This window comes from Miniopterus natalensis, chromosome 3, assembly GCF_054644295.1.
Source record: "Miniopterus natalensis isolate mMinNat1 chromosome 3, mMinNat1.hap1, whole genome shotgun sequence".
NCBI classification, from domain to species: domain Eukaryota; kingdom Metazoa; phylum Chordata; class Mammalia; order Chiroptera; family Miniopteridae; genus Miniopterus; species Miniopterus natalensis.
Genome location: NC_142083.1, coordinates 95314522 through 95328060, shown reverse-complemented (window position 1 = coordinate 95328060; position 13539 = coordinate 95314522). Strand labels below are relative to the sequence as shown.

General features: G+C 46.7%; 1 protein-coding gene across 2 annotated transcripts in view; it reads right to left on the bottom strand.

The window, feature by feature from the left end:
- Window positions 1–13539, bottom strand: part of AXIN1 (axin 1) — a 71377-nt gene that overhangs the window by 10260 nt on the left and 47578 nt on the right. For both annotated transcript variants that reach the window (XM_016216220.2, XM_016216221.2), the window contains exons 3-5: window positions 13388–13528; window positions 8046–8142; window positions 4260–4397 (exon numbers count right to left, since the gene is read on the bottom strand). In XM_016216220.2, the coding sequence (XP_016071706.2) occupies window positions 4260–4397; window positions 8046–8142; window positions 13388–13528 (376 nt within the window). The remainder of the gene's footprint in view (window positions 1–4259; window positions 4398–8045; window positions 8143–13387; window positions 13529–13539) is intronic.

Sequence of the window (13539 nt, the reverse complement as noted above, 5' to 3'; positions counted from 1 at the left end):
CCCCCTCCCTCCTTTCCTCCTACTCTCTCTAAAAATCAATGGAAAAAATATCCTCGGGTAAAGATTAATAAAAAGTAAGAATTTAAGAAATTAAAAATGAGTCCGGCCGGGTGTGGCTCAGTGGTTGAGCATCAACCTAGGATCCAAGGCATTGTGGTTCGACTCCTGGTCAGGGCACATGCCCGGGTTGCAGGCTTGATCCCCAGTCGGGGGTTTGCAGGAGGCAGCCAATCAATGACTCTCTCATAATTGATGTTTCTATCTCTCTCTCCCTCTCCCTTCCTCTCTCTGAAATCAATATATATTTTTTTTAAAAAAAGAAAAAAGTTCCACCATAAAAAAAAAATTAAAAATAATCTAGACAAATTTTATTCAATTCTCTAAGAGTTAACATAACCATATTTGTAAACATAAACATTTTATCATTTTAATTCCAAAAGATACATCTCATATTTATTTTCTCATCTTATTAAATTGTCTGAACCAGAATAATGTTCAGTAAACTTAGTAATAATTGAAAAGAAAGGGAGACTAAGCTAAATCTGTACTTTAATATAAAAACATCTCAAAAAGTTTACCACAGAATTTCACACTAATTCAAAAGTACCTAAATGTCATGCTCAGGGTAGGAACGGCACTGAGGAGGACAAAGGGCAAGATTTGGACACCTGGCCTCCCACACCCCACCCAGTGTCCCCATCCCAACCCCTTTGCTTTGCAGGGCTAAGGAACCAGGAGTCTTCTCATTGGGGTGGGGGGTCTTCCAAGGGCACTGAAAGTATCAAAGCCATTTATCCCCTAAAGCAGCAGCAAGCAAGAGAAACCTCTAAATCCGAGAGGTGAGGGGGTGCAAACCTTCAACTGAGATTCAGCTTTTCTTAATAGTTCTGCACACATAAGACTTCAATTTTAGTTTTGAAATGTTACGGATTTACTTAAGTGTTCAGCTAATAGTTTTCATTTCCTTCTTTGCTTTTATTTTCAAAATTTTATAATAATAGTAAGCTATTTTAAAAGTCTGTAGCTATTCCTTTAAAAAAAGGGACTATTATTTATAGCATGATTTATTTAGACTACAAAATTGCACACGATAAGAGAGACTGCACTGCCAGCTGCTGGGCAGTGTGCCACACTGGAGGACTAAGGGACACCTGTGGGAGCAGCTTCGGGCCTGAGCACATGGCCTAGTCTGTGCACCCATGTCTGAAGGCCATTGTAGGCCACTGCATGTGGCAAGCTCACCTGAGCTTGAGGCCATGTGCCTGCCAATCAGTTCCTAAACTGATAATGGAGAAATACAAAGGGCTGTTCATTTGAACATTTCTGTCAAAGAACACCATTGGGTACTGGCAGCTGGGTCCAGCTCCTGAGAGCTGGTGGTGGTTCCAGATACAGCTGCCTTGGACCTGCCAGGGACAGCACAGGGAAAAAAACGTCGGAGTCAGACATCAGAAAAACACAAGAATACCCACAGCCACAGCTGTCTTCACAATGTCTCACCCAAAATGTTGACCTGCTAAGGACCACAAGCACTCACAGCCACAGAACCAAGACTAAAAACTTGACAGGGTAATTGCAACAGCTCAATTCTATAGCAAAAGGGTGGTGAATCTGTCCTTTCTTAGACTTCTTTTAAGAAACATTACACACATTATTTAATAAGCAAATTTGTTTTAAGGGCTGTTAACTGTGACGCGCTCAGGAGAACACTCACACACAGAGAGCTGACGCCAATGGAAATGCTGTGCTAAACAAATGAAGACATCAGCTTTGTCACAACATGTAAACCGGGGACGCTCATGGAAATGCTGTGCTAAACAAATGAAGACATCAGCTTTGTCACAACATGTAAACCGGGATTTAGCTCCTGCTAAAATATTCCCTATTTCATGGCGACTCTGTTCCCTATATTTGTTCAGAAAAGGTTATTGAAACTAGCCCCGGCTGGTTTGGTTCAGTGGTTGGAGCACAGGTCTTCGGACCAAGGGTCTCAGGTTCAATTCCTGGTCAAGGGCAAGTACCTCTATTGTAGGCTGGATCCCTGGCCCCAGTAAGGGCTCATGCAGTAGGTAACCAATTGATGTGTCTTTCTCACATCAATGTTTCTCTCTCCCTTCTATTCTCTCTGAATAGGTCAAAGAAGTCTCACCCTTGCCTTCACTAGAACCCAGCATGGTGGGTGCCCTGTTGAGTAACCTTGGACAGACCACTGAATCATCGGAACTGTGGGGAGGATAGCTAGCTCCTGCTCTGCTGGGTTACCAAGAGAGAAAGAATGAATGCTGGTAAGAAATATATACTGGTGTATGTGTGCACAAGCGCTTAAAAATACTTCCATGCAAATTTCTTCCTAGAAATCACCCGTCTGGCTATCTTACTCTCAGGTCTGCCTTCCTGGTACCTGCCATGAATCTCAAGTTCTGATTTGCTATTTGAAATCTACCTACTGTCTTGATGTGAGGGAAAGATGGGGGGAGCCATGCCATTATGCCCTTTGGTTGGAAGCTGGATGTCATGTAACCAGAGTTCTGGAACCCAGGATCATAGCTGCAAGGTGCAGCCAGCAGGACTCCCTATGTGCAGTGCCAGGGTGGGCAGGAAAGGAGATCGTCAGGTATGACCATGTGCCATGCCCCAATCTACCCTTATGGCAGTGTCTCCAGACTTCAAGTGCACAGAACTCATCTGGGGACCTGTAAAGTGAGAGAGCAAGCCCCTCCCGAGGGGTTCTGATGGGGTCTGAGGAGGGCTCATTTTAAATAGGAACATTAGGTGATCCTGTAGAGAAACAATTCCTTCAAGAAATATCACATGGCCCGGCGGGGCGTGGCTCAGCGGTTGAGCGTCGACCTAGGATCCAGGAGATCGGAGTTCGATTCCCGGTCAGGGCACATGCCCAGGTTGCAGGCTGCAGCCGATCAATGACTCTCTCATCATTGATGTTTCTATCTCTCTCTCCCTCTCCTTTCCTCTATCTGAAATCAATAAAGATATATTGAAAAAACACACAAAAACACCACATGTTTGAGAGTTTCAGGTACTGGGCATAAAATATTGAGAAAAGAATGGAAGACAACCACTTACTTGGTGGTGACCATTTACCTCCAGCAGGTAATTCCTACCTGCTAAGAGAAAAGCAAAGGCCTATCTACCAGCAACATGGAGGCTCATGGCATTCAGGAGAGACTGGGTTCAGTGAATCAGTTCAACAAGCTAGGGAGTGCAAGGGGTACAGGGAAGGCCTCACTCCAGGGGCACCCTTGTTACTGATGTCTCAGCACTGACACCCCTCTTGGAGAATGACACCCGTGGCAACAAAAGCCAACTCTTCAGCAGTTATGGGTAGAAAGGTATTTAAGCAAATGAATTACAAATATTACAAAATTCTCAGCATTCAATGTTTCATCAAGTGAGCTACAGGTCAGAAGACAAGAAAAACAGAAGCCTACATCCAAACCTAAAGCCTAAAGCCATTCTGTGCTCTAAGGAGACAAGTGGGAGCTACTGGCCCTTCCTGCCACATGCATGCTCTGCTCTGCACAGATGCATGTGGCCCAGGACCCAGTGGTGCTTGTGAGAAGCCTCCATCCACCAGGACTCAAGGGAAATTTCAGCTCCACATGCCAAGGGGGCATGTGGAGTGTAGGGGACGTGGGGGTGTGTTCACGCATGGGGTCAAGGTGCCTGGCTTGGAGGGCCTTCGGTAAGGGGGAGTGAGTCTGGGGCACCAAGGGGAGGACAGCAGGAAGGGAGTTGGGCCTGGGGTGAAAGGAGAGGCTGCTGAGTCTGCACTTTGGAAATGTCTTGTACCAAATCTCTCTGAGCTGAACTGGTGTTGCCTCTGTGTGGTGCCTACTTTGGGGATGACAGCTGAGAGTTGTCTTGGCTTCCCTCTTAACTGTCTTCCCACAAGTATGTAGAACAAAAACCCCAACCCCAGCACCCAAGGCCACTGCTCTGACATTTGCTGGTCGCTCCCCAGGCCCAGGCTCAGGGCCCTGCCATAGGGACCTCTTCCTGGGGAGACAGCCCAGGCTGGGAACAAGGGATGTAGGGCTTTAGAAAGGACAGATGTCATAGGAAAGCTTGCCTTGGCCATCCACCAAGACAGATCGAAGCATGTCAGGAGCCAGTGTGTAGTCAAGTAGGGAGAAGAGAGCTCTGGGGAAAACTGGAAAGGGCCCCTTAGGGTCTAAAGCTGTAATAAAATGACTTAGAAACCACGATGTGCGTGGTCTCCCTGACTGAGTCCCACTCACCATTCGCACACGCTTCAGTCGCTCCTCTAGCTTCTCCTCTGCCTCCCGAGTCCGCTGAACAGCCTCCAGGCGGTGGATGAGCTCTGCAGCGAACTTCTGGGGCTCCACACGAATTTCCTTTGGTATTCGGTAAGTACGCTGCAAGGAGACACCGCTGATTAGTCTGCTATGCACTACTGTTCTCTATGCCAAGGTGGCATTCAAGCACTTTTTGGGTGGGAGAAAATGTTAAATCTGAATTTTAAAGTGTTTACTTTTTCTCCCTTTCACCTGGGGATCAACCTCTTCACTGCCCCCTTTCCTCGTCAGACTAAATCTCTCCTTCACCCAGCCCTGATCCAGGAGTGAGAATGGAACACCAATTCCCAAGGCCAAAGAATCAGAGACACTGAGCAGGGCAGAACTTGGGTCTCCTGGGGTCAGGTCATCAGGGTAGTGGTCGGCAGGGGCCTCTGAGTGTGCCCTGCACAGAGGACCTCCCAGACTGACCCCAAAAAGAGCTTCTAATATGATTGGCCAGGCTGCGACCCAGTGAGGCCTGGGGCCTGCGCAGGTAGAGCTGTAAAGACCATAGAGGAGGGAGAGGCGGGAGACCCAGCACACAGGCTGGACTCATCTGCTTCCTGCAATGCCTTCCTTGCACACAAGAGGGCAGCAGCCTCTGGTGCTTAGATGTGTGTGGATGAGGCTGTTGCAGGGTTGGGGGACATAAAATTCAGGGTACAGGAAAAAATCAGGGGAAAAAGGTAGGACTATGAAGGACTTTCCTTTTCAAGGAATATAATTCTGCAATGTATTTTATAGTGTTACACTATATACCTTTTCTGGGAGGTAGCTTTATTTTGAAGTAACTTCAAATTTAAAACAGTTGCAAGAATAGCAAAAGAACTCCTGTCCCAGATTCCCCGACTGCTGACATATCTCTCACATTGTCATTCTCTCTCACACACAGACACACACACTTCTCTGAGCCACTGAAGAACAAACTGCACATATGATGCCTGTTTACTCCTAAATACTTCAGAGTGTATTTAACAACAATCCAGGGCATTCTTTATTTATTTATAATTTTTTTTGTTGTTGTTTAAAATATTACAAATGTCCCTTTATCTCCCCAATGACCCATTCCACCCCATCCCATCTCCCTCCCCAGTCCCCCTCCCCACCACTGTCCGTGTCCTTGGGTTGTGCATATATGCATCAAGGGGATTCTTATACCTACAACAGGACAATTATAAAAATTAAAAAAAAGAACCCCGATATAATATTGTTACCTAATTAGCAGATCTTATTCCAATTTCACCTGCTGTCCCAATGTCCTTCATAGCAAAACATGTTTTAAAAATCTAAGCCACAAAGGTATAAGTGAGGGAGGACTGAGGAGAGGGAGGTTCTGGAGGGGCCTCAGGTGAGGCAGGAGGACATGTAGAATAAAGAGGTGGCCTGGGGACAGGGTGGCACAAAGGACTTCTCTCTGACCTCTGTAGGTGGACAGTGGCTATTTAGAACCCTGGCCTTCAGACATGGAACAAGGCAAAGAGGAAGGACTCAGGGTGAGGGTGGGAGCCTGAGTGAAGGTGGAGCCTCTACCAGCCTCTTGTTGGTGGGCTCTGGGCAAGGATCTCGAATCTGCCTGTTTCTCATCTGCAAAACAGGAGTAAAGACAATACCTAATACCACAGAAACTTTTCAGATTAGATAAGAAAATTATGTGAAGGGTTCAAAGACAAACGTCCATGTGTGAGGCTGATGCTGACCATGATGCATTCAGAGGTGGCCATGAAAACCTTTGAGGGGCCTGGAGAGGGTAAGGGACTGAGGGAAAGCCAGGACACAGACACAGGCCAATGCTTCAGGGGCAGGAAAAGTTGGTGTGGAAGGCCTGGCAGTGCCCAACACCAGGCGAGGCTGTGCTGGAGCTGAGGAGACCAGGCCCAAGAAGAAGGGCCAGTTAGGGTGGTGTCCAGAACTTCTAGACGGTCCTGGGAGGAGTGTGGAAAAGAAGGTAGGCGTGGGTGGCGAGCCCCAGGGCACTGGGCAGGGCGGAGACCATGGAGGGAGTGGGACAAAAGAGGCCAGATCTTGTGCAATATGGCAACTTGGTCTGTGTCCTTGAGACAGCCCTGGCAGGAGGCATTGGGGGCACTGGGCCCTTCTAACTCTCCTCACAGGGGCAGTGTCCATCTGTCCCAACACTGATGACAGCATCTGACCCCTGACTCAGGAGGGCCTGGCAGGTCCTCCTCAAAAGTTACTTTTTCCCACTGAGAGTAAATATTTTGTGAAGGGTTATTTGGGACGATGTAAATATCCTATTCCTCATCAAACTCTCAATTCATTCATCATGTCAGCATGGATGCATGGATTCTGACTTCACTGCCACTAACTCTGATACTCTGGTTATCTAGGCCTTGGCCGGCAGGAGCCCCTCCAAGCGGCTCCTGTGTGCCCTCACTCCCTTAATTTCTGGAACATAAGATGCCCAGTCTCCTCTGCACCCCCCACTCAGCCCTGGTCTTGAATTTAAACAATCACTCAGCAGAGATGAGAAGACACTCACATCACCGCAGGGCAAGGTGAAGACGTGAAGTCACGGCCCTGGCTCAGGCCCAGACTGCTCTAGACAACACGAGTGAGGCTGGATGCCCCCCAAGTCACCTGTAGCACACACACACATGTGCACCTGCACACACACATGTACACACTGCATGCACAGCGTCCTCCACTTTTCCCTAAGCAGACGCCATCAGTGCCTAGGGTAGGCCAAATCTGTGTCAAAGGTTAGCTGGGAGGCGACAAGGTGCTTCATCATCATTTTCTCAGAAGGACAAACCAACATCCTTTCCTCTCAACCACAAACAATCGCTTTTCTTATTTGGAAATTAAAAGTATCTGCAGAGACTCTAATCAAGGAATCCCGATTAAGGGTGGATGTATGCTGTGATCCCAAGAAACAACCACTTTCCCTGCACAGAAACTGCAAATGAGTGGCCTGAGTCGCCTTCAGACACTGTGGGCACCAATGGGTTGGACTCTCTACTACAAGCTTTTCTTATCTTCCCCTAAAAGTTTTTCTTGTTCAAAGTCATTGTGTCGGAATAAGAAAAGCTCATCACACCAATCATCAACAAAAGCACTCTCTGCAGGTAACGACAGGCGGTGCTGGCCATCCAAGCTGGCTCTGTGACCCCCACAAGCAGGAGAACTGTTATCGCCTTTCTCTTTTAATGGAAGAGGTGAAGCTGAGGGAGCTTTGAAGTCAGGACGCCCATGTGCTAACTCCCACCGTTCAAAAGGCTCGTGCCTCTTCTCATCTTGAACGAGGCAGAGCTCACAATAATTTGGGATGGGGGCATCAAGAGGCGCCACCAGGCCTTCCGACAGAGCCACAGTCAGGTGGCTGTGCAAGGGCCAGGCCTGGGCATTGAGCTTTCGAGGGAGCTTAGAGCTACTCTCCCACCTCAAGGAGAAGCACCTCATTTGACACTATGAGAAAAGACTGCATGGTGGACACTGTGTAAGGGTGACCACTTCTCTTCTGAACTGACCGTGTGGGCTGGGCCCCACAAGCCATCCCTCCAGTCTGCAGGGCATGAACAAGTGTTGACCATGAGCTGTACCTGGATGTGAGCCGAGCTCACAGAAAGTTAAACAGGCACCTTTTCCACTGGCCATGGCCACAGCAGCCCAGTCAGAATGGAGAAAACAGATGGGCATGGGTCTGAGAGGACTGGTGAGCCCCAAACTTAGAGACAGGGAGGATGAGGGCTGTGCAGCAGAACTTACAGGAATGTGAGGTAGAGGCACTCGCCCGTTGACCTGGACGCTCTCCTGCATCTCCCTGCGGTGCTGCTTGCGGATCCTGTATGGTGGGATTCCATCTCTGCCAGGAGAAAGAGAGCCTGGTGTGAGTACACACAGAACAGTTCCACAAAGCATAGGTGCGCTGGCTTTACCATGGGCAGGGCCCGTGTGGCCTATTTTTCTAAGCCCTCATGATTAAGAAAGGTTTTTACATTTTCAAAGTGGGGGAGAATATGTGACAGAGACAGCATGTGGCCACAAAGTCTAAAATATCTGCTACTGGTTCTTTACAGAAAACATTTGCTGACCCCTGCTTTATTGCCCAGGTGGGACATGGTGTGCCTACCTGGGAGGGATGCTCTACACAGACAGGAAACATTTGAGGGCTGCAAAATGGGCAGCCAAAACAATCTAGATCATGATGAAAGAGATTTCCAAGGTTTCATTCTTCTACTTTATTCCAGGGTAAATTGGTCAAGTAGTGTGCTCTCTTTGAGGGGTGCTCAAATTAGTTTTCTTGACACAAGTTCTAGCTATGAAGATTTAATTTCTGAAGATTACAATAAAAATAGAAATCAAATTATATACTGTCTTTAAGATAATTAAGTGCACTTACTCAAGATAGATGCCAGATTTAACACATAGTTGATTACACACATGCAATCCCTAAAAATTCTCCAGTATTCTCCCTACTGTTTAAAAGCTCCTCTGGGGGTCAGAGCAGCTACCAGGAGCCAGTGCACGAGAAGATGCCTGCCAAAGCAGGATGACTAGTGTGGCTTCTCTGGGTTCCCCTTTCCTCCCCATTGAAAGAGCTCCAAGTGGGCCTCCCTGATCTCCAAGGTGCAGTGAATGTCTATGTGGGATCCTGACCCCATGGACTACTTCCCAAGCACCGCCCACTGGGGAGGCCACACTGCCAGTGCAGCTCTGCTCTTACTGTATGGCGGATGCAAACATGTATACCCAGGACAATTTTAACCCCACTTTAATTGCTGGATGGCCTAGCGAAGTTGCCACCTTGCCCCTTGGTGCCCAGCACACGACACTTGGTGTGTCCTGGCCCCTGTCCCAGGTAGCCACACCCCTGTCAGCAGCTTCATGTGCAGGTAAGGCTGCAACAATCTCCTCAGAGCCCTAGTCAGGTGGAAAAGGTGAACTTTGGTTCAGAGCAGGGCAGAGAGATGCTGTGATGGTCTCTCCCTATCACTGCCTTGGTATCCCTGGTTATCAGGGTACCAGATGGGTACTATACAGTACAGTTGGCTCAGCAATCCAGTGGGGGCAGAGGAACTCAAGAGGACAGGTGTCAAGAAATAAGTAAGCTGAATACATTTAAAATGTCTTTACATGCCCTTAGGGTTCTGTTTAGGTGTCCTGAGCAACCAACTTGTTTGTTTCGCATATACTTTAATGGGGCACTTAAAAATTCCACACTCCTCTATGGATTAGGCACTGTCCGCAGACACTATGTCCTAAGTCTATGAACTACGACGAAGGTGGTCCGTCATTTTTGTCATGTGATTGAAATGCTGAGTGCAGTTGCCCTGACAACAATTTAGATAAAACACATGATCCTGTGTTTTGCCTCTAATACAGATTTATATGTCATAATTTTACATTCCAAATTCTTGACTCTTCCTACATTTCTGACTTTCAGTATAAACCAAGATGAATAGAATATCAGGGGGGAAATATTTTTAAATTGTTAGGTCTTCCCTTTGGCAAACGTATTTCTTAAAGAGAATTAAGATACTGTTCCAGAAAAGTGAAAATTGCGTAGGGAGATTAACTGTCATTTTAGTAAGAGTATTGGGGAAGGGGAAAACCAGATGCTGCAAACGCTGTCCGTCTTGTGTTTCCAGCCACTTTGGGCACCTGCAGGGCTACAGCTGGATGAAACCATTTTACGTGATACTTTATGTTCATGGAAAGTGCTGTCTGAAACCCCAGTAATTTCAAGTAGGAAGTTGCTAAAAACCCGTCAACACTTTACCTAACGATTCAAAATAAAGGAGGATGGAATGGTCCGCGAGAAACACCACACACAGAAGCTCAGCCCGAGGGACAGGCCCATCTAGCGATGGCATCACGTGATCACCAACGGGACAAGAGCACAAGACTTGCAGTGACGGGGAACTGGCCAAGTCTGGTTCAGAAATAGCTTATGATAACCTGTCCTGTACACTAAAGGTATCAGAAGACTCCTTAAAGACACAGGCAAATGATGGGCAGAGGACCTAAACAGATACTTCTCCAAAGAGGACATATAATGGCCAATAGACATATGAAAAGATACCCAACATCACTAACCATCAGAAATGCACATTAAAAGCACTGTGAGCTATCACCTCACACCTGTCAGAATGGCTACCATCAATAAATCAACAAATAACAAGTGTTGGCGAGGATGGGGGAGAAGGGAGCCCTCATGCAGCTACTATGGAAAACAGTATGGAGGGTCCTCAAAAAATTTAAAATAGAACTGCCTTTATGACCTAGCAATTCCGGTTTTGGGTATATATCCAAAGAAACCCAAAACATTAATTCAAAAGAATACACGTGCCCTTATGTTCATAGCAGTGTTATTTACAATAGACACGACAGGTGAGCAACCCAAGTGCCCATAAATAGACAAGTGGGGGGAAAAAGTTGTGGTATATATATATATATATATATATATATATATATATATATGATGAAATATTACTCAGCCATAAAAAAATAAAATCTGACGATTTGTGACAGCATGGATGGACCTAGGGGATATTATGCTAACTGAAATAAGTCAGAGAAAGACAAATACCATATGATTTCACTTATATGTGGAATCTAAAGGACAAAATAAACTGGCAAACAAAACAGAAATAGACTCATAGATAAAGAGAACAGACTGTTGCCAGAGGGGGCTGGGGGACTGGGTGAACAAAATGAAGAAATTAAGACCTTGGTAGTTATAAAACAGTCATGGGGATGTAAAGTACAGCACAGGAAATATAGTGAATAATATTGTAATAACTATGTATGGTGCTAGGTGGGTATGGAAATATCAGGGGGAACAGTTTGTAAAGTATATGATTGTCTAACCACTGTGCGGTACGTCTGAAACTAATTCAAAATAATATTGAATATAAACTGTAATTGAAAACTACAATTTAAATTTAAACAAACATTCATTTAACAAATATTTATTGAATTTCAACTACTACTGATTGATTTTGAGGATCAACAAAATATTCAAGAATGTTTACAGATGAGATTAAAAAAAAAAAAAAGACAGGTGCCCTGGCCAATGTGGCTCAGTGGCACTGAAGGGTGAAGGGTTTGATTCCCAATCAAGGGTGTATGCCTGGATTTCGGCTTTATTCCTGGCCCCAGCTGGGGCACATATGGGAAGCAAGCAATCCATGTGTCTCTCTCACATCGATGTTTCTCTTTCCACACCCCCTTCCTCCCTTCCACTCTAAATCAATGGAAAAAATATCCTTGGGTGAGGATAAACCAAAAAAAAAAAAAAAAAAGGTGGACAAATGGAAGGTGTAAACTATAAAAATGACACAATAAGTGGGACACAATTTTAAAGTATGTGTTCAACTACAAGAACATGGGCTTAGTAGCCCTTATTTTCTTTCTTATTTAAATCTGACTCCTCAAACTTTTCACATGAAGAAACAGGCTGGACGGGGGAGAAGTCTCCATGTGACCAGCTGACAGCTTGCTGCCCCAGCCCAGCTGGGAGTCCTGATCATGATGCTATGAGGTCTCAGACTTGTGGGGAAAGAACCCTGCAGTCAGTGGGCTCACACATGCTCACTGTGACGGCCAAAGGCTTCCTGGCCCTGAGGCTGGAGGGTGCCCAGGAGTCTGCCTCCATCCCTAGGTCCCAACCCTGAGCAGATCTTTCCCTCCTATCAGTGCTGGTCAGTTGGCAAATGGCAAAAGGACCAAAAGTTGGGAAAGTCTGATATCACCGGCAGCAAGGTCAAGACCCTAAATGACCTCAGGGGGTGGGAAGGGCAATGCCCTAATCTAGTAAGACACCATTTGACACCATCAAGCTTCTAATGTGTACTTGAGTCCCAACAAGCAACCTGCCAACTTGAAGGAGGTAGTGTCTGAAAACAAGCACTTTCCCACAAAGGGAGGGCTTCCCTTGCGAGGATGATGAAAGATCTGCTGCCACTACTGAGACACGGAGGCGCAATGTGGCTCTATGTGGTCATTGAGACCTCTTGGACATGCAAAACCCCGCCCTGGTTGCAGTCTCTGAAACATCCAGGCACTGGGCCAGCAGATAACCAGCTGCACCAACTTCTTCTCTTGCTCCCATCTCCCGGTCCCCCCATGGTAAAATAACAGAGACTGCTCACCTGTATGACAATTTCTAAATTTAAAAAACCGACAAGTGCAGAAGAGTGTTGACAAGAAATGCACCTGCATGCCTGGCCGGGCATGGCTCAGCGGTTGAGAATCGACCTAGGATCCAGGCAATCAGGGTTCGATTCTCGGTCAAGGCACATGCCCAGGTTGTGGGCTTGATCCCCAGTCGGGGGCGTGCAGGAGGCAGCCAATCAATGACTCTCTCATCATTGATGTTTGTATCTCTCTCTCTCTCCCTTTCCTTTTCCTCTCTCTGAAATCAATAAAGATACATTTAAAAAAAAGAAATGCACCTGCATAGCAGTGCAGCCTTCCAGGGATGGCACCAGGGTCACATCTACCTGGGCAGGCAGCCACCCTCTGCTTGGCTACTAACCAGTGCCAACCTTTAAAGTGAACTCCCACACTATACAAACCAAAGTGAAAATTAGAACCAAAGAGCTCTAGCACAAGCAGCTCTGGAATTTGTTTCAATGTGACCCCACTGTTTCTCCTCTTTCAAAGGTTCCTGCAGCCTCGGCCTCAGAGAGAAGTAACTAACGCAAAACTGAATTCCCGTTTATGTTACGATTTTTTAAAAAGTATGTTTATATTGATTTCAGAGAGGAAAGGAGAGGGAGAGAAACAAACATCAATTGGCTGCCTCCCACATTCCCCCCAACAGGGAATCAAACTCGCAACCCGAGCATGTGCCCTGACCGGGAATCTAACCAGTGACCTTCCGGTGCATGGGACAATGCTCAACTGAGCCACACCGGCTGGGCTATGTTAGGATTTTTAACAACACTTCCTGCAACGCAGCTGGTCTGTCTGTACATCAGATGTACTAACACCAAGTTGGGAGAAGGGTGAATCATTTTCCATGATGACAAAGCTCCAGTTGGGACTGGCACAGGCTACTGTACTCCACGAGGGCTGCACTCACCCAGGCAGGGGGGACTTACACACTGCTGTCAGTGAGGGACAGGCTGTCCGCGTCGCTGGAGAGGCTCTGCTGCTCACTGTCATTGGTGCTGGTGGCTGGAGCGAGGGCATAGCCAGAGTTGACATAATAGGGGTTGACAGGCTCCCGCCAGGATCCGTATCTGCAAACAAA